Source organism: Tiliqua scincoides, chromosome 1 (assembly GCF_035046505.1).
Source record: "Tiliqua scincoides isolate rTilSci1 chromosome 1, rTilSci1.hap2, whole genome shotgun sequence".
NCBI lineage: Eukaryota > Metazoa > Chordata > Lepidosauria > Squamata > Scincidae > Tiliqua > Tiliqua scincoides.
Window position 1 is genome coordinate 264521338 of NC_089821.1, and position 21090 is coordinate 264542427.

General features: G+C 43.7%; 1 protein-coding gene across 2 annotated transcripts in view; it reads right to left on the bottom strand.

Annotated features, from left to right (window-relative positions):
* Positions 1-5493: 5493 nt before the first annotated feature.
* KLHDC3 (kelch domain containing 3) overlaps positions 5494-21090 on the bottom strand; it is a 51351-nt gene continuing 35754 nt past the window's right edge. For both annotated transcript variants that reach the window (XM_066624920.1, XM_066624928.1), the window contains exons 9-11: positions 9880-9953; positions 9483-9561; positions 5494-9104 (exon numbers count right to left, since the gene is read on the bottom strand). In XM_066624920.1, the coding sequence (XP_066481017.1) occupies positions 9038-9104; positions 9483-9561; positions 9880-9953 (220 nt within the window). In that variant the 3' untranslated portion in view covers positions 5494-9037. The remainder of the gene's footprint in view (positions 9105-9482; positions 9562-9879; positions 9954-21090) is intronic.

Genomic DNA, 21090 nt, shown 5'->3' on the forward strand with positions numbered 1-21090 from the left:
TCTTTGCCCCAATTCCTGCCTCTTTGGATGGCCTCATTGGTTAAACATATTTTTAACATTATTAATATTATGGTTAAACATATGGTTAAGCATATGTTTAACCATATGCTTAAACATCAATATACACTTTTTTAAAAGCCAAAACTAAGGGCACAATCCTATCCTGCACTGGAACAGGCAAGCCTTATAAATAAAAGAACATCAGCATTAAGCACATACCACAATATTGTTTGTAGTTTGCCCTCAGAAATGGTAGAAATCATTTTTGTTCTGCCAGTTCTCTGCAGTTCCTGATCAGTATTGAAAATGAACCCTGCTGCACTTTATCAATTGAGAGTTGGAACTGTTTTAGATTTCATTGGTGTTTCTGCTTTTCATAGATAGAACTTTATTTTTAACATCATAAATCTCTTTGTAAGTTTGATAACTGAAATGCAACTTAAAAACATGGCCATTGAATCAAGAATGGTCTTGAGATCTGTGCACACTGTGTGTCTCCATCCCTGACAAAAGACACATCTAGACAATTCAGCAGGGTTCCATTGAGTGCTATGAAGTGACAGGGCAAGTCTGTATGTGACATCAACTAAGGTGGTCACTTCAGGCAGCAAATTGGCTTGGGGGGCAGCCACCTATATCCATCTACTCACCACTACTGCTCCTCCTTCCCCCATTCTTTGGACTGGAAAAGGGGTTAATGGAGAAGAGAGTGGTGCACTAGTATGTCTCTGATGCTCTAGCACAGTGGTTCTCAAACGTTTTGCACCAGGACCCACTTTTTAGGATGAGAAACAGTCAGGACTTATCAGAAGTGATGTCATGACCGGAAGTGACATCATCAAGCAGGGACATTTTAACAATCCTAGGCTGCAATCCTACCCACACTTACCCAGGAGTAAATCCCATTTACTATCATTGTTAAAGTATATACATAGTAGCCTGTTAAAAGTGCAAATCTGTCACATTTCCCCAAATGCAGTCACATACCACGGCAGCATCAATATATTAAAAACAAAATATTGAAATGTATGGAGACTCACTGAAATTGGCTCATGACCAATCTATGTGTCCCAACCCACAGTTGGAGAAACACTGCTCTTGCAGCTAGAGTCTACTCCACCACTCTCCTCTTTCTTTCTTTTCCAACCTAGGGAGTGGGACAAGCAGAGGCTGGCACATCACCTGATAACAGGGGTAGCATTTGGTACATTGCCTCAGGTGCCAGGAAGTCTAGGGGTTGTCCTGGGCATAGCCACCCTAATTTTGCCCTCAGTGCACCCTGGTTGGATTGGGGCGTTGGTGGGTGTATATGCAGCTGCTGCTTACTGCTCTGAACAAACTCTATCTTCTCATGTCAACCAGTCTTTACAGATGAAGGGCAGGAAAATAAGGAGAAGAAAATCAACTAATCTACCAGATTGTCAAGGTTAATTTGCAGCAAAAAAGGTTAATGCAGCTGGAAGGTGTGAGGGATAATGATTTCTTTGACAGATGGGCTGTCCCCTTGGTGTAGCTGGTTGTGATAAACCAGAACAACAATGCAACGGAACAGCTAATGGCATACCAGCTGCAGAAGAAACAAAGGAGTCAATTGCCCAAAACCTAATCCGGGTTACCTAGAACCCGCAGTGCCATCTAACAGCTCTCATTAAAGTACAAGACAAAGCATTTGCCACAATGAATGGAAATGCTCTAATGTCACGTTTCTTATGAAGTTACTCGCAGTGCAGGCCCATCCATGCTGCAAATCACATCAGAAAAATAGAGCTTTCTGATCACATAGACAAGTAAATGAGCTGAAATTATGCTGATTGGAAGAGAGTTTAATAGACATGACATGAGATTAGGAAAGGGAGCAACACAGTAGCCCCATATTTGCATATCCTCCAACATTTCACAGATGAAAATAGGGACTCATTTTTAACACCCCTATTTTCAAAACAGGGTCACTACCTGAGCTCCTATCCCATTGTTACTCATTGCTAAAACTTTATTCTGTCTGATATATTCTTTAAAACCAGCTCTGATGTAATGGAAAACCACTGTTTCCTGCTATGAGAATGGCCAGAGGTGGCATTATGCATCTGCCAGGTTGGGGACTAGTCAGTGATCCACATCCATCAGGGGATCCACCTGATCGGGCTAATCCTGCTTTCAGTTCTGGAGGCAGTGGTAGCACCCAGTACACCATCAGAGGATGGGTGGCACGTGCCATAGGACCCCTGTGCAAGGTTTTGCCCACAGCTCTCTGCAGCCTGGCACCAACACTGAAAAGAAGCCTCAGAAAAGCAGAGGCTTGTGGACTCCCCTCTCTTTCACTCACTTCCCTTTTTGCACATAGAAGGAAAGTGATAGCTTTAAGAACCATAGTTCTATGCCACACACACACACACACACACACACACAAACTCTGGGAACTGTGGTTTACTTAAGTAGAGCAAACCAGGATCAAAATGTGGTTTGATTACTTGAGCTGTTCTGACTCTAGTTCATTCAAATAGCATCATCTATTTTACTTTCTAAAAGGAGAGATGCTGTGAATTTTGCCTAACAAAATTGCTTGGTGCTGAGGGAGGTTCACTACAGAACAAGACGTTTTTCATATAGCAGAAACGTGACTCACGGCTGGCTGCTTATTTCATTGTCTTCAACAAAACAAAATAAAGGTTAGAAAAATTCATGGTGAAGAGGCCTGTCAATAGTGCTGGCCTTGATGGTTAAGCATAGAACCTCCATGTTCAGAGATCAGATATTGCCCATGTCAGATGCCAGGAAAAAATCTCCAGCAATATTATCCATACTTGTTATGTTACATACAGAAGCTGACTATGATTTCATATTGATAAAGGAAACATACTTGGAGGCTGCCCATCCTCAGTACTTCATCTTGATAACACTTGGGTTGGATCTCACGCCCCGCTGCACTCCTGGAGCAGATTCTATTTCCAAATTATAATGCATTCGGTTCTGACGCAGCCTGGAGCCCAGAGTCATGCAGCTTTGCATCTCAATAGAACACTGTTCTCCTCCAACTCTCAATAATCCACTTCGTTTCATGTAGCTTGAGGAAATATAATGACACAGACCAGATGCACATGGGAGAACAGCTAGGAATCAGAATTGGAAGCCTTTAAAGAATTTTAGCAAAAGGAGTTAAAAAAAAATAAACCACACATTGGAGGGGAAAAGACAGGTAAGGCTAAACCAATTAAAATGGGCACAAAATTCCAAGCTCATGAAGATCAGATGCAGAGTCTTGTCTATGCATGCGATTAGGTGGCAAGAGACATAGGCGAGAGCCTCTTCCAGTGTAGCATTAACTCTAGAATATTGTTTCTCAAACTGTGGGTCAGGACTTACTAGGTGGGTTGTGAGTCAATTTCAAGTGGATCCCCAATCATTTCAATATTTTATTTTTAGTATATTAGACTTTATGCCAACTGGGTATGTGACTGCATTTGGGGAGATCTGCACTTTTAACAGGCTACAATGTTTCCCTGCTTGATGATGTCACTTCCAGCCATGACATCACTTCCAGGTTAATGACATCACTTCCAGCAGGTCCCGACAGATTATCATTCAAAATATTGGGGCCTGGGCTAAAAAGTTTGAGACCCACTGCGCTCTCTCTCTCTTCTAAATTTAGAAGCCCTCCTGAGTAAGGAACCAAAGGAGATGAGATGGAGAACGTACATTACATCTATAGTTTTGAACTTCATGTTTGTAGTAAAAAAAAAAGCAGCTGCAGGGGGACCAATCTGGATAAGGACCTTGGCATGGGAAAGGGGGAATTTGCTATGTCATTTTTTCAGCACTGCTATCTGCTCTTGAGGGGAAAATGTTCAGGTGCTCATGCTTTCCCCCCAGGGTAAACAGCAGCTGGACGGGGGGGGGGATTTTAACTGGAAAAGTGGTCTGGGTGCAAAGGTTAAACGCCATGTGATCCCCACTCCATGTGATCCCCAACTGAGATTAGGGCCTCCTGAACCTTCTATGTTATAAAAATGATTAGAAATGCAATGAGACATTTCTGGTTCATCTAGTTTGAAGCTCTCTGCCTGCTTCTGTGGTTGGAGCCAGGTACTATTTGTTTACCCCATTGTGGAAAGCAGTTTTGAAGACACTGCTCACAGTGTATATATGTGATTCACTTTTGCAAGTCAGAAACAAGCTGGGCAGAGTTTTGCACCATTTCAAAAATCTGCAAAACTTGCTTGATCAGAGGCAACACTGGGACAAGAGAACGAAGGCCATAAACGATGGGAATGACTCAAACCACTTCAAGAACCTCAGAGAAAAGCAAAGACTTTCTTCTTGAGGCTGGTTTCTGGGCTGTGAACTGTTGCTGCTTTGTATACTCTGTTGCCAAACATTTTCCTTCTGCTTTTAATGCTGCTGTGTCTTATCTAATAAGTTGGATCATATGTTGTCTTCAATGGCTCACTGGAAACGGTGGCAGATACCTGTTAAAGCCAAAATCAATGTGGTTTTATTGTAGGACTTAATACTGTGAAAGAGGAAACGCACACGTCTGCATAGGCTGGGTCAAGTAATTAAGAATAGAAATCCAAGGACCAATTCTTGTCAGTGTAAGACTATGTGCAACCTATTCACCAGCTGCCTTTGCTCTCATTGGCTTCTGGGTAAAAGCAGCAGCAGCCAAGTGAGAAAGAGATGGCTGGAGATAGATCTGAGCACCCGCTACCCTGGAAGTAAACAAGCGCTGCTGCCATGGGTAGTGGAAGAAATAACAGTCTAAATTTCATCATTTGCCTGGATAGGCAGCGGTGGAGAACTGGTCTGGTCCTTGTCTTCCTTGCATGGAAGAATGCAGGTTGACACAGCCTCTCACAGATTTGGTAGATACTGTTACAGCTGGAGTACTGCATATCTGTTTGATATCAATTTACTTGTGTTGGCTTCCCCCAAGGAATTGTGATACATGAGGATGCAGAGAAGTCTGTTACTGATCTTGACCCTCTTTCTGTACAGAACTACAGTTCCCAGAGGACCCTAATAACTAAGAACAGTTTAAAGTCTACAGTACAGATAGAGCTGTAAAATAAGAGCTCAAATGCCAGAAATCATGCAATAAGGATCATACATCAACTTTTTTTAGGATTAGTCAGTTAGAAAGCCTCTGAAAAATGGGGATTTGTCAACAGGCATCACCTTAGCAGCACTAAATTTCTATGTAATTGCAAATCACGTTGGAAAACCGAATGCCAGTGCAAGGAGCAGTCATTTCTTTGAATCATAATTGTGCTTAAACTGGCAAAGATGGGAAGTGTGAAAATCTGACCTGTAAAAGTCAGCCAGAAGATTGAGTAAACTTTACTCTGTTTACCCTTTAATTCCATTTTCAACCAAAGAAACAACGGTGAGTATAGCAGCATTGTGAGGGATGTTTGTGGATGGCAGTTGGCAGAGCACATTCAAAAGGAAGACAGAACATGAGTGGCAACCAAACATTATAGATCAAGTATACTGAAATTGAACCAGAAATAGCCAGTTTATTTTTTGTGGCATAAACCGAACTCTTCCTGGTGGTGACTTGTGATTTGTGCTAGTCTAATTCAAGGTTACAGTGTTCTGTGCACTTAGGCATCTAGTCATGTTGGCCACATGACCACGGAAAGTATCTACAGACAAACACTGGCTCTTCAGATTAGAAATGGAGATGAGCACTGCTCCCAGAGTCTGACATGGCTAGGCTTAATGCGGGGGGGGGGGGGGAACAACTTTCACCTTTACTAATCCAAGGGTATGATGTTGAGACGAGTAGATGAGTCTCTGATAGAAGTAACTAGTTTTCGCCTTTGCTCAGAAGAGACAGTTAACCACATCAGGGCTGCCTAGTGCTCTAATGCAGGAGCCACCAAAACCCAGCCCACGGACCAGATTAGGCACTCTAAGAAAAGCCTTCCAGGTGTGGTGGCGGAAAAGCCTTACCATTTCACATTGCACCCTCCTATCTTCACAGTCAAACTTTGCAGAGTCACGCAGTGCAGCCACTTCTGTCACACATCACCCAAGAAGGCTCTGCACCCCAATTTCCAGCAGGGGAGGGGCGGCAGCTGCAGCATATGACTCTTTGCAAAGATCAGCTCTTTGCAAAGAAAGATAGGAAGCTGCAATGTGGAATGGTAAGGCCTTGCCACCGCAGTGCATGGAAAGCTTTTCTTGGAGAGGAGCGGTTCACAATTTGGAGACCACTGCTCTAATGCCAGTACACCTGCAAGAGCAGACCTTCTTCCAGAATGAATGTGTTCATCTCCTTCAGGAACAGTGCAAAATAGCCAAGGATTACTCCATAAAAAGTAGAGACGAAGGCTGCAATCGTAACCACACTTTTCTGAGAGTAAGCCCCATTGAACAAAATAGGACTTACTTCTGAGTAGACTTGGTTAGGATTGTTCCCTAAATTGTTGGGCGGAAGTATTCCACCATGTAGCCTGGGCAAGGTCTACCCAAGAATAAAATTTTGGTAACAGAAGTAGAACAACAAAGGCAAGAGAAGAAAAGAGACAATTTGTGTTCCGTTCTGTTGCCATGATCTTGTGTGCGAGATATAGATATGAGAGCTGGTTCTCACAGGTGCATGTGCTTCTCTATACTTAAAATGGCAGCTCAGTATAGACCAATCCAAAGTGTTGGTACTAAGTTTTACAACCCCAAATGGTTTGCAGTATATGCCAACCCAGGCACTGAAGACTTCAGGGTAGGTCCTGACCTGTGTTCTAACAGAGAGGAGGGGAGGGGGCATTTCAGAAAAGGCCTTCTCAATAATGGCATTAGGGCCACAGAACAACTTGCTCTGGGAAATCTAGTTGCTCCTCCTCTTCTCTCCCTCCTTAATATAGAACATGGAACAAAATGTCCTTCCAACAGGTTTGGCTTGAGATATGGCTTTTAGTTTTTTGTTGCTCCTGGGGTTCTCTTTGAGTCTCTGTCTTGTTTAGCTAACCTTAGATTGTTTCTGTTGTGCTTGAGGCTGGCTATTCTAGAGATTCCATTCCTGTGACAGTAAGACAAGATACACCTTTTTATATGACTAGTGGACAGACCACCTTGGAAAAAGCATCATGTCTGAGGCAATGAAAAGGTTTTCTCTGGGGTGCTTGATCTACTGTACAATTGCTTAATTAATACCCTCATGAACTAGCCTTCCATGATTATGCTATGATGGGAAAAAACTAGGGAACAGGGTATTTCTAAACCAGTCTCTTCCCCACCTCATTGCGATTTGTCCAGTTGGTTTCTCCAATAGCCCTGTATTGTTCTTCATGCATCTGTACTACTTAAACATTTTCTCAGCACATCTATTCACTCCATGATATTAGGGTGTTGCCAAGATTGTCTTGGAGCTGCTGTGTGTATGAAGTCAGTTGCTTCCAGATAGCACAGATAAGTGCACAGAATTCCATGGTGTACTGATTCTGTAAGGAATGACTGTGAAGCATATGCTAAGATTTAAAGTTTGTACCATTTTTCCCCTCCCCCTTCCCCTCAGTTGCATTTTGCAATGCTGGAGTTTCTATATTGAACTGCTACTTTTAAAAAAAACAGGCATCTAGCTCTACGGAATGGAGAGAACAACAAAAGAGCAATGCATTTGAATAATACACTGACCAGAGAGCAAAATTAGCAGCTTTTCAACCACTCCATCCACCCCTTGCCCCATCTCTTAATTTTATTATTAGGTTAAGTTGCTTGATGGAAATTTGAGGTAGGTAAATTTAAGGCTCCTCAGCTCCAATCCAATACACACTTAGAATGGGTTGGTTAGCTGAAACCCTTGTCTGGTAAGAGAAACCAAGAAGTTTGATTTTTTTAAAAAATTATAACACTGAGCATTTATATGGCACTTTAGATTATTCAAAGTGCTTCATATATCATGTAATCCTTACATCATCTCTATAAGGCAAGAAAGCAGTAGCCTTCCCATACTGCAAATGGGGGGGTGAAAGAGAGAGGGCACAGTGAGCAAGTGAGTCCATGGCCACGGTGAGATTTTAAATGGGAAGTTCTCAACTCATACCATTAGTCACTACATCACACCATTTTGTCTCAACCTGCGACCTTCTGACTCTGAGCCCCAAGTCCCTTGCATGGGTCCAACAGCTGACTGTCTAAGCCATGGAAAGCACTGACACACAAGACACCATGCAGTTTGGCTCCCCACCCCCAATATTTATAAATTCAGCATTGCCACCACTTGTACACAGCATATTGGGCAGCAGCATTAGCATTTCAGATCCTGCATTAACCTCTTCCTATAATGGGCCAAGACACTAGGTCTCTGTTTTACTCTGTCTTATCTATGATGTAGGGCTTGTCATTTCTTGCGAAGCCAGGCAGAATCACAGCCTTCCTCTTCTTCCGGTGAAGACTAGGACCTCAGAGTAGTTCACACTACTATCAAGACAGTGAGTGCCTGGGTATAGGATGGTGTTTCTCAGGTCACCCCACTGGGGAGGGCAAACCCAGTCAAGGTCTAAAATGTGTAAGACAGGAATGCTTCTTGGTGGCTGTAGCTGAGTAGAGAAAATGGCTTAAGATAGGGCAGCCAGTTCAGCCCTTAGGCCAGGCACTCAAAATGGCTAGAGAGACTGAGCCTTGAAGAGTCCTTGCTTTGTTTGCCTTTAGTCCTATGGTACATGAAGCATATGCTGACCATACACCAGTTAGTCCTGAGGTTCTTTGTACGTTTCTTTTGATGCTATTAATACAAGTCATATATTACAGCAGTACGTGGACATCAGCTGTAGCTTCCAGCAGTGATTACAACAACATGCCTGGTTTCCCTTCTCCATGGAGTTTGCCATTCAATTCTGCCTGCATGCTGCCTTTAGGTCAAGATCTTGGCAAAGTTACAGTAAGCAGAGCCCTCCTAGTGCCAGGCAGCTACAGAAATCCCTTGCAGTGAAGCAGTGCCCCTTTCCAGAAAAGGCTGAAGACATTCATGCACAGTGAGGGAGATGGTAGATGACGTCTGCAAGGCAGGGGGTGGCTGGGAGGGGCACAGGAGATCAGATTATCCATGGGAGGAGAAAATTGGCCGGCTGATGTTGCTGTTTGTCGTCATTGCGGCAAGCTCCCATCTGCAAAGACAATGGATTAGGCTGAAGCACAGGTATAACAAAACTGTAGCCAAGATTGTCTAGTTGCAAACTTCAACTGACAGTTTTCAACTCTGAAGGAGGACAGGAAAAGGCCATAACTCAGTGGCACTTAACAATTTGGTCTGGGAACATGCCATTGCTCCTCACTGTGACTTCTACTGTGTAGATGTACCTACAATGTTGGGTTTCCAAAAGAAATTTGCAAGTAAGTCTACCATACTGGTAAGCCTGCCCTACGCATACAATCTGTACAAATATGTATAGATGTGCAAAATTAAGATGTTTCAAAGTGCTTCCTTTTGTTGGAAGCTCAGCGGTCACAGACATGGAGTGTCTGCGTACGGACAAAAAGCTTACCTGATGTCATGAGGGAGGACTGACTGGTCCAGATTGTACTGGATCACTGCCAGTTTACACAGTGTTTTTAAGCTGGGGCCTGAAGAAAGAGAAGCATACAATCCAATAAGACAACTTTTCTGGGAAGAAATCCACAAGAAGCTATAAAAGGCAAACTGACTGCATTGCAATTGATAGTTTCTACAGAGGTCCAAGGAGTCCAGAAGGCTACAGCCATTTCAAACACATTTTAACAAAGAATGGACTGTATCCAAAGTAAGCCATGCCTAACTTGTCCCATTAATGTCAATGTGCCTTATTCATGACTAACTTCCTTTGGATCTAAAGTAGCCAAAATAGGAGAGTCAATCGAGAAGGCACTACTGAGAAATGACAACATAAGAAAATGTTCACCTACTGAAGTCCAAGATGTATAGGTCTGAATGATCCATCAGGTCGAATTCATCTCCCATACCTTCCTCTGGGGATGGGCTGTGGAAACCAAGGAGAAAGCCATTAGTCACAGAAATCTGTCTCAAATTTCAGATTCTGAGCAAACTTTGACCTTTATATGCCACTTTCCTGGATTCAATATTGCCCAACAGCATGTGGTTGCTAATAACAGTGGACTCCCTTTTGCTCTGCTGTTACTGCCAGCCATCCCAGAATTGCTCATTTGCTGTTCCTATCCCTATACACTCAAGGAGTCCTGCCTTGATTCATGTTCAGCATTAACACATATTCCTTTAAACTGCTGGATCATTTCTTGGAAATATCATTTGAAATGTCCATTCTATTTTCCGCAATGCTCCCTATAAAAATTACTAGGTGGAGTCCGGTGTGGGGGGCAGGTCTGGAGCGCTCAGTAATGACATCATCATCTTTGAGCTGTGGAGTGCTGTGAAGGAAGTTGTGCAGGGCTCTGATTCTAGCTGTGCAGCCACACAACTTAGAAGAGAGTCAAATTGGAAGGTGAAGTTCTTGTGCAACTTCCTTCTGTACAACCATCCAGATAAAATGAAATAAAATATATTCAGAAACAATCTCCTTGTAAGAGTTGTGGGAACAAAATAACTTTCTAGTTTGGAAAAAAAAATTATGAGGGATTTTGCACAAGTGTCTTTTTCTGCAGCTTCAGCTATGGCCCTTAGGGCCAAGACAAGTTCTTTCCCGTAGCCTACAATGCCATCTTAGGGTGGGTGGGGTTTTTTGCCCCAATTCATCTGGGACAGAAGTGACTGTCAGGGAAGGTATACAGAAAAGCATGCTCAGTTTAGTTTTTTCATAGTGAATGGGTAGGCTGTGCTCATACTTACAGTTGGACTGATCATCATGTTTGGGGTTGGGAAGAGACCTGCCTGCTTCCCACCCACTCCCACTGGGAAAGGACAGCATACAGTAGTTATGGTTTGCAAGTAATGTTCCTGGGAACTCTGCTGTGTCCAGTAGCTCATTGGGGTTCCTCAGGAATGGCAAATTTATCTGAAGCTGAAAGACAGCTTGTCCAACACTACCCACTTTTGGTTGCCTTTTGCAGGTTGAACTAGGAAACATGGGATGGAAATTATTAGAATGAACAAACAAACAAGCCCTCTCCTGCAATAAAGAACTAAATGTATTCTAAGATGCACTCTCAGTTGACAAAGCATGACCGTGAAGCCCAAGAGGCTTGACCAGTGCCCCTTTGTGAACCTCCTGGAACATACCTCAGAATCCTCTCTAATGCACAAGGATTCCATGGCAGATGTTCCAGTGCAGAAAGGGTTCCTTGTAGATAGAAAGCTTCAGAGTCACTGACAGCCCAATCCTAACCAAATTCCCAGCACCAATTCAGCTGTGGCAATGGGGTGCATGCTGTATCCAGTTGTGGCAGGGCAGTCATGAAGGCCTCCTCAAGGTAAGGGAACATTTGTTCACCTTATGCTGCATCAGTCCTGGAAAGTTGGTTAGGAATGAACTGTGAGTTGCATCAGTTTACCCTCAGATTCTCTAGCAGCCAAGTCTTCTTTCCAGTGCTTCCAACCTCTACCATCCTGCATTGGACATCCAAACTATAAAATTGGACTGGATAGTCCACACAACTGCCTAATATTGAACTGCCACCTCTGTTTCTGCTCTCAGAATACATGCTTTGTTGACATCAACTGTATACTAGCCTTGTAATTCCCTGCAGCCCAATATGTGCTCTGTTCAAAGACAGGCATACTTGACTTTGTCTCTCCTCATATTCCCCCCTTCATCAACGTTGCCATTCAGAGCCCGACCATCAAGGCAAAAAGACTTGCCTTAAGTCAGGGGTCTCCAAACTTTTTGGCCAGAGGGCCGCGTGAAATATCTGGCGCAGTGCTGAGGGCAGGAAAAAAATTTAAATATAAAATTTAAATAGAGATGGAACTTAGATGCATGAATAAATGAATGAGTGGGCTCATTCACTCAGCCTCTCCGGCACTCAGAACGCCCTCCAGATGCAATCAGAACTCAGCTCTGATCATGTTCAGTCGAGTGGGCCAGAGGCTTTCAGGGGACAAGAGGCTTGCTGTGGGTCGCATCTGGGGTTTGGAGACCCCTGCCTTAAGTCATCTCTTCTGTACCAGGCTTAACTCTTGAACAGGTGTGTTGCATTTCTAAGTGGAAGCAAAGTAATGCCAAGAATAGGCAAGGGTAAGGAGATCTTTCAGCCACAGACTGAGAAAGGAGAAACCTGAGCTTGTAAGCAAAAGGATACTTTGGTGTTAGCCCAGAACTGTTTGTACAAGCATCTGCCTAGTTGCTCGGTTTTCTCCAGCCTCTCTCCTTTGCTAGCAAACAAACAAGGCTCCTTGTGCTGCCCCACAACAGGCAGGGCCGGATGTTCTGGCACCATCTGGAGATTTCATTATCACAGAAGGTCACTGAGACCCTAGCAGGCAGCCAACTTTGGAGCAAGGGATGGGGGCAGAATCGGATTTAAGCCTGGTATCAGATCACTCTACAACATCAATGATGTTGGAGCTCTCCTCGGAAGTTCAAAGGGTTCCTTCTTGTTAGTGAAATTGGTCTATATAAAAAAAAGAAACACCCAAATCAAGTTTAGAAACAAAGACAGGAATTGTGTAAGGCAGATTCTTTAAACAGATGCATTTTAAAGAGTTAAGCAATTGAGAGAAACACCATTTCATTCAAGGAATCAACGCTTTTCCTGTTGGGCCATAGCAAATTAAAACCCATAGCAAAGTTGGGCCATAGCAAAGAAAAACCCATGATGAGTTATATTTATGGCTTGTCAATCCATGTGGCTTTAGAAAAAGCACATTACTGATTCTAAGTAGCTATGTGAGTATCTGCCCTGTGAAAGTCTCACTATTACCTCTAATATTTGGAGATAGTACAGGAAACTGAAGTGATTTTTTTAAATTAAAAATCAAATTTTTTTTTCATTAAAATATAGCTTTGACTATTCCCCTTGTCTATTCCCATTCCCCTCTGGAATGCCAGAGTCCCAGGTTTCAGGCATCTTTTGCTGCACACAGTTGCATGTTTTACAAAAAAGCACTCCCATAGATTCTGAGTTTGTTACCATGGTGCGAGTGTCTTCACACTTCTCTGGTTTTTAAAGTAATGCCATGGATATGCCCCCAATATATAACATTTGCTGCTATTTAAAAAATATTTTTGACTTGCCTTTCTGCAGTTTGTGTTCAATGTGGTTTATGGGACACATTTTTAAAGTATACCCTTTTTTAATAATTACACAATTGATGAAATTAGCAATCCATGTGCCTGGCTGCTAGATGGTGCCAACTTTATTATGGTCCTGGCTTTTCAGGAGGGGACAGTTTGTGCACCTCTGGCCCCAGCATCACTTATTCAGAATAAAGGGGAATAAAGCTCCTGGGAATATAAAATTCTGCTGGTGATCTCTGGTTTACTGTTTCTAGATAATTATTCTATCCAACACTGGGTCAACTAAGGGGCCTTGAGAGTATGTCACTATAGCTGTTGACAAGACAAACAGTGCACTGTTCAATTTTACTCTTTAGCTCCTGTCTTTCTGGCAGATTTTGAATGCAAAACATCGCTCTGGTGTCCAATTCATTATTACCTTGGCATCTTCAGCAACCAGCAGATGTGTTAGCCTTATTTATATATGCCTTAATTGATACATTCAGTAAATCCAATAAAGTTAGAAAGGGGATTCACGTTATCCTGGACCCTCAGGAATCAGTCTCCAAAGAATGAGGTCTTACCGCCCCTTCAATCAACAGCCATTAACTAAATCAAGGAAGGGTATAAGGTGGAAAGGAACATTATTACATGCATGAACAAGATGATGGCCGCAAGATAATATGATGGAGAAACTAAGCACTGGGGCAGGTTTAAATAATAAGCAAATTGGACGGAAAAAAGGAGAACGGGTAAAAAAAATCAGCAAGAATATAAAAACAAAGCTCATAGCACTTGAGAAATAGAACTTGAACTAAATTAGAGTGGTTCAGTACATGACGGACTCTAAGGGTGCCAACCTGCTCCTTGCTTGTTCATATGACAGCGTTCAAGTGCATGGCCAGCCTGCCTATTTGGATAGCCTGCCCTGGCTATCATCAAACACACAAACCCTTACTATAGTGGAGACTCCTGAAGTAAGTCAAAGGGCAGATGTGCACTCCAGGATCAAAAGCCTACATTCAGACTTAGGGTGGGTGCATACGGACGTTTTCCTACTGCACTATTCCTGCAGCTCCACCCTGGCAGAGACAGCACCTGTTGATGAGGGGTGCTGTCTATCTGCACTTGAGAGAACACTTTCAAACACCACCTCAATGGTACAGTTTCCCAGCCAGGATAATCTAATCGTATTTTACATCCAAGTGGCAGGAAGCCTTAATGCATTCCTTATCTGGGGAAGGGAGGCCATGTCTACAGCATTACAGACAAGTCTTAAGGGCTATGAGACATTAAGAGTTCAAGGCCAACAAGGCCAGACATCAGGGTGAATGGCTCTCATGAAGGGATATCTTGGGGCACCTCTGCTGTTATCAACCAGGCACTGGGCCAGCCAAGCTGGTGGGGACAGCTGACTACTCCACGTTGTCTGATCTAAGTGGCAGTTTATGCTGCCTATAAGGTTATCTATACATTTTGCTCAACTGAAATTTGGTGGTAGTGGACACAACAGCTAGAGAAGGCAGCTGCAAGGCAGCAAAATCTCTCAGGAATCTCCAGACAGCAAGAGCCAAATCAGTTCAATTAATCTGAATCCAAACCAAAATTTATTTGCAAGCTATCACTGCATATTCTAGGCAAAAACAGCAACAACAACAAAACATGCCACAATGCATTCCGAGGCCCCTGAAAGCCAGGAAATAGAGGGCTTAAGGCCATTCAATCACATTCACAACTCCTGTGGGAAGGATCAAATAGACAATAATACAGTTCTTCTAGCAGCCTGCATCCGTCAACACCACACAGTACATGTGCATTACAAGCCTATTTTGCTGAAGTACTACTAAGCTCTATTTAATATTACATATGATGCATCATGGCTACCTTGGGACTGAGCTTCTTTTGTATACATCTTATTTGGCTGCTTATGACATAAATGTAATGCTTACACAGGATCAATTCTAACAAAAGTACTTCAACTCATTTCAAAATCTGATATGCAATTGCAGCTAGCTTCAAAAACACAAGCAGTAAAAACCAAACATAAGCAGTATGAGATTGGGCTGCTTTCTCAGGAGAGCGAAGAGTGGCAGAGGATCAGCTCCTTCAGAATAGGAACTATTTTGGGACTTCTTTAGGCAGCAACTTGACGGAGGCAAAGCTTTCGATTGGAAGCCCTATCTACACAAGTATAATTCTATATGAAACCGGCATAGAGACTGACAAGGCACATGGAAGAAGCATTTATGGAGTCTGCAGTGCACCAAGGGCTCAGATTTGGGGTCCAAGGAAAAACTGTGGGAATGCCCTTGTGCCCACTGGACTGTGTGCTGTGCTTTGACAGGACGCACAGCTGAATCAATGCCATGGAGCTATAAAGACAAGAACTGGGGTTTTCCCCCCTACAGAGCCGAAGGTGGTATGGTTGAAAAATAGTTTCCCACTATGCATACATCCATTCATTATCAGGACAGATAAGAATGTTTTGCAGGCTTTTGGAATATTCTAGAATAGAACAAAAGAAAATGGGTGGTTATATCATGGGGAACGTTGTCTCTACCATACCACTTTCATCTCTCTTAAAAACTAAAGTCTGTTTGGTCACAAACTGCAGACTAAAATATATGCGAAATCAGGGTGGTAAGGGCTCCTGTGGGTCTGAGTAACAGACAGATGAGATTTGGCTCTCCCGATTGTAGCCTCCTGCTCTACTTTTACAGTGGATTCAGAGGCTGGCTGGCTGGTATTCTCCCATGAACATTCTCTCTAATCCCCTGCCCTGTGCTGAAATTTTATCTCCCACACCCCACCCCCTCGCCACTTCCTGGTGACCTGTCACCTTCGGGACAATACAAGTTGCAGGAACCTCTTCATTTATAATGACTTCCTGGAAAAATGTCTTATCAAGCCAGCCAACTCCAAAGCATACCTGATAACTCCTCAGAGGAAGTGAACCAAGCTGCTACCCCTATCCCCTTCTCCCCCCACTGCTGGCTCTTTTAGCCTCCTCCTCCCCACCCTGGTCCCAGCAAAAGATGTGGAAAAGCTGTAGGGTGCAATGAAAGTGGTCTCAAAAAAATCACACACAATAACAGGCACTTCTAGAACTACAATCCAAAACTCTAAATCTAATTGTAGAACACCCCCCCCCCCCAAAGCAGATCTGAATGTCACAATATTCCATCCCATGAAGATAGCAAAGCATTTTTAAGATACAGAGACTTAATTTAACTATCCCCTACACTGGATTACTTTTGTGCTATAAGAAGGTACATATCAATGAGGGGAAGGACAGACACTTAATGAACTCACTCCAACACAACTAGAGGGATGGTGTGTGGGATAAATCTGCTGCTCAGCAGAACTTTGTTTGGGAAGAGGTTGTGGTTGGGTTTTGCTTTGTGAATTTCTCAGGGTGTGACAATCTGCAATTTACCTAACCGACTGGCATGCTTCTTGCGGCCTGTTGGATTACATGAGGCAGCAAGCAAGCAAGAGTGCATGAATGGCATGGTGGACAGAAGTAGCATGTGAAAGGCTGTTGTTCAGGAGAGGTGTTTGACGATGACCTTCTTGTTCTTTCCAGTCCTAAGAGTTCAACAAGCTGATACAAGCTCAGATCGTCAACCTAGATATTCTGTCTCCAAATGTGGACTTTGTAATAGTGCTACAGAGGGAGGAATCAACCAATCGAGGGGAATGATAGCAGTCTGCTCTGCAGGCATGTGAGGCAGCAACCTTGCTAAAAGCTAAGGCAAGACTGAGTCTGGCCAGCACCTGGATAGGGAACCACCTGGGAACCCCGTGTATACCACACCTTGATTCAATATGTCAGGCAGGCAGGATAGCCCAAACACAGAATCTTTCCTATTGGCTGCTGCTAATGTTCTTCTGCATCTTTTTACGTTGTAAGCCCCTTTGGGATAGAGAGCCATTTAATTATTTGATTTTGTCTGTAAACCACTTTATGAACTTTTGTTGAAAAGTTGTGTATATAAATAATAATAATTTACATTAAATGTATTTATTAGATTTGTATTACGCCTTTCTCCCTGAAGGGCACCCAAGGCAGCTAACAATCAAATTTAAAATACGAACAAAGTAAAATACAAATAAACATTAAAAATAAAAAACAAAGCAAGATAGAATACATATCAGCAGCAGATTAAAAGCATGCAGTAAAAGACGTAATTTATAAAAGCAGCCCTTATAAGGCCTCAAAGTCTTTCCTGAATAAAAAAGTCTTCAAGCCCCACTGGAAAGTTAATAATGAGGAAGTTGCCCTCAATTTCAAGGGGAGGGAATTCCATAGTGCAGGTGCCACCACCGAAAAGGCCCTGTTTCTGGCCGCCATCCCCTTCACCACTTTCAATGATGGCAAAACCAACAGGGCCCCTTCTGATGACCTCAGAGAACGGACCAGACTATATAGAAGAAAGCGGTCTCTTAAAAACGCTGGTCCAAAGCCATTTAGGGCTTTAAAGGTCATAACCAGCACCTAGAATTCAGCCTGGAAATGAATGGACAGCCAATGCAGTCGCCGGAGCAGCGGCGTGACAGAGTCAAACCATCGACCTCCAGCAACTACATGAGCCGCCGCATTCTGCACTAGTTGTAGCTTCCGGACAGTCTTCAGGGGCAGCCCCACGTAGAGCACGTTACAATAATCTAATCTTGATGTCACCATGGCATGGACCACCGTGGCCAGATCCATCCAAGACAGGTATGGCTGCAGCTGGTGCACCAGCTGAAGCTGGGCAAAGGCATTCCTGGCCACAGCTGACACCTGGACACCCAGCAGGAGATGTGAGTCCAGGAGAACCCCCAAGCTGCAAACCTGCTCTTTCAGGGGAAGTGCAACCCCATTCAGAGCAAGGCGATAGTCTAACACCTGCATCATGGATTTCTGCACCAGGAGGACCTCTGTCTTGTCTGGATTTAATATCAGCTTGTTTGCCCTCATCCAGATTCCAGTTGCCTCCAGGCAACGCTCCAGAACAGAGACAGCCACCCTGGAGTCAGGTGGAAAGGAGAGATACAGCTGAGTGTCATCTGCATACTGATGACACACAATTCCAAATCCCCAGATGACCTCTCCCAGCAGTTTCATGTAGATATTAAACAACATGGGGGAGAATATAGAACCCTGCGGCACCGCACACCTCAAGGGCCAGGGTGCTGAACAGGAGTCCCTCATAACCACCATTTGGGATCTGTCGGCCAAGAAGGACCAGAACCACTGTAAAACAGTGCCCCAAATCCCCACCTTGGCCAACCATCCCAGAAGGACACCATGGTCAATGGTGTCAAAAGCTGCTGAGAGGTCCAAAAGGACTAGCAAGGATGAACTCTCTCCATCCAGCCCTCGGCGAAGGTCATCCACCAAGGTGACCAAGGCCGCCTCTGTCCCACAGTCAGGCCTGAAGCCAGATTGAAAGGGATCTAGATAATCCACCTCATCCAGGATCTTCTGGAGCTGAGACACCACCACCCGCTTGATCACTTTGCCCAGAAATGGGAGGTTCAAGACTGGCCGATAATTATCCAATATAGAGGGGTCCAGAGAGGGCTTTTTCAGGAGAGGGTGAACCACTGCTTGCTTTAATGCCAGAGCCAACACCCCTCACTCAAAGATGAATTTACTACCCTCTCTGTCCATTCGGCCAGTCCCTCCCAGGCAGATCTAATCAGCCATGTTGGGCACGGATCCAGCAGGCAGACGGACAGCCTCACACTCCAAAGGATCCTGTCTACATCCTCAGGTTCTACAAGCTGAAAAGAATCCCACAAAACAGAACTGACAGGTGCCACGGGGACATCACTAGACATTGTTAACATGGAGTCCAAGTCATGGCAAATCTGAGCAATTTTATTCCCAAAATGCCTGGCAAACATGTCATAGCGGACTTCCGTGTGTTCCTGCTGATTAGTTGGCGGGGTCTGATGGAGAAGACCCTGTACAACACGGAACAGTCCCGCAGGTTGGCTCTGTGCAGATGCGATGGTGGCAGAGAAGAAGGAATGCTTCGCTGCCATCATCGCCACACAGTAGGCCCTATAGTGGGCCCTAGCCTGTGTTCAGTCGAAATTGTCACAAGTCTTTCTCCCCTGTCGCTCAAGACTTCTATCCTGCCGCTTCATCATCCACATGGTAAATGGTAACATAGTTTGGCCATCAACCCCATGGACTTTCAGGTCTTAAGACACCTCATCTACTTAATGATTACTTACAGCTAAGACAGACAATTGTTTATAGTAAACTGATGTCTGTTGGGGGGTGAGATTCTTTTGGCACTTTTTGGATATTTGTTCATCAAGCTCATGAATGGCGTCATCGAATCTCTGCATTCTCTATGAATCTCTATGTATAGAATGAGTCACAGTGGGTATGCTAACAAATTTTGCAAAGTTTTTGCAAGTTGCTTCACAAGCTTTGAAACTTCAGCTTGAAGCAAACATTAATGCAGGCAAACAATCTAGTACTTAGACCAGTGGTTCACAAACTTCTTAGCACCAGGACCCACTTTTTAAAATGACACACTATTGGGACCCACCTAGCATTACGAGACTTTAAAGTTTCACAAGCTGCTCAAGCCTCTGGAGAAAGCCATTCTCCTTTTAGCAATGGTAGTGGGCGAAGTCTTCTGGAGCATTTGTTGAGCTCCATGTTCATTGGACTGGAACTATTCTGGTAGCCTTGCGTCCCTTTTTGCCTGGCCTTGGATAGGAGCTGGGGCACATCTGCATACTCGAGTAAGTGTACACATGTGGCTCAGTTTCGCTTTCCATAAGGCTCAATACATTTTCCTTGTCAGCTTGGAGGGGGACGACTTCCTTCTCAAGTGTTTTTTTGGGTCTGTGTTCATTGGATAGGGACCATTTTGGTGGTGTTGCATTCCTCTCAGTTACCCTTTGAAGTGAATTGAGACATGGTTGCCTACTTGTGAGTAAACATGCACATGGGGCTCAGTTTCACTTTCTATAGGGCTCAATGCATTTTTCTTGTCAGTTTCATGACCCACCAACAATCAGGTTGTGACTCACTGGTAGGTTGCAACTCACAGTTGGGGGAAACACTGGCTTAGCCCATTAACAAAACAAACACAGGTTTTGTACTAATACACTCAGAGAGTCATGTTTGGATCCATTGAGTTTATGCTGAATGACAAATCTGAATTTGATATGACGCAACATGTGGAATGGTCCCAAACTAACCACTGTGAATGACCACATGGAGTTTCACAAGGTACTATCATAAAAACTGAAGTATAAACAGGTAAGAAAATAATTTCAAAGATCGGTTTTTAAGCAGTCTATATTCTTCATTCATAGATTTGCATGGGTCACATATGGTCATCATCATCATCAACTTTTGTTCCAGAAAAACCTCCAAACAGCAAAAGTTTGTTACTTTTGGGCACTTCCTTGCTTTTTGCAGCTGGTAAGTATCTGGACCACTTCCTTCTGACCTGCATCCTGCTGGGGTCAGCACTTGTGTCTGACAAGTCAGTCCCTAACTTGAGGACCTCTCTAAGTCAGTATACACTTCAGCCAAATGCTTTTATGAAGATTACAGAGGTAATTCTGTCTTTTCTCTAGCTAAGCAGTCGATTCTATCGCTGTCAGGAGCAACAGTCTGCTTCCTGCTTCTGTCTACCTTTCTGAACAACCCAGTTATGGTCCTACCAATGTACATTTGTTTCTTCATTTACAGCCACAATACGTGATTCTAGGGGAAATACCATTCCCCTGCACTGTAATCCCAATTCCTGCGATCTGGAACAAGGGCAGCAACAAGGTCAGCAACTGTGCCACTATTTTTCTTTTATATATATTCTACAGCAGGAAAGTAGACAAGAGAACTATGGTCATGATTCTGCTTCAGTCAGATGAACTGCCACCATTCACAATAGGAGGATATCCCCTGCCACACATCGCAGGGTACATCTAACCATGAAGTAAAAGTGAGAATGTCACTCTCTCTCTC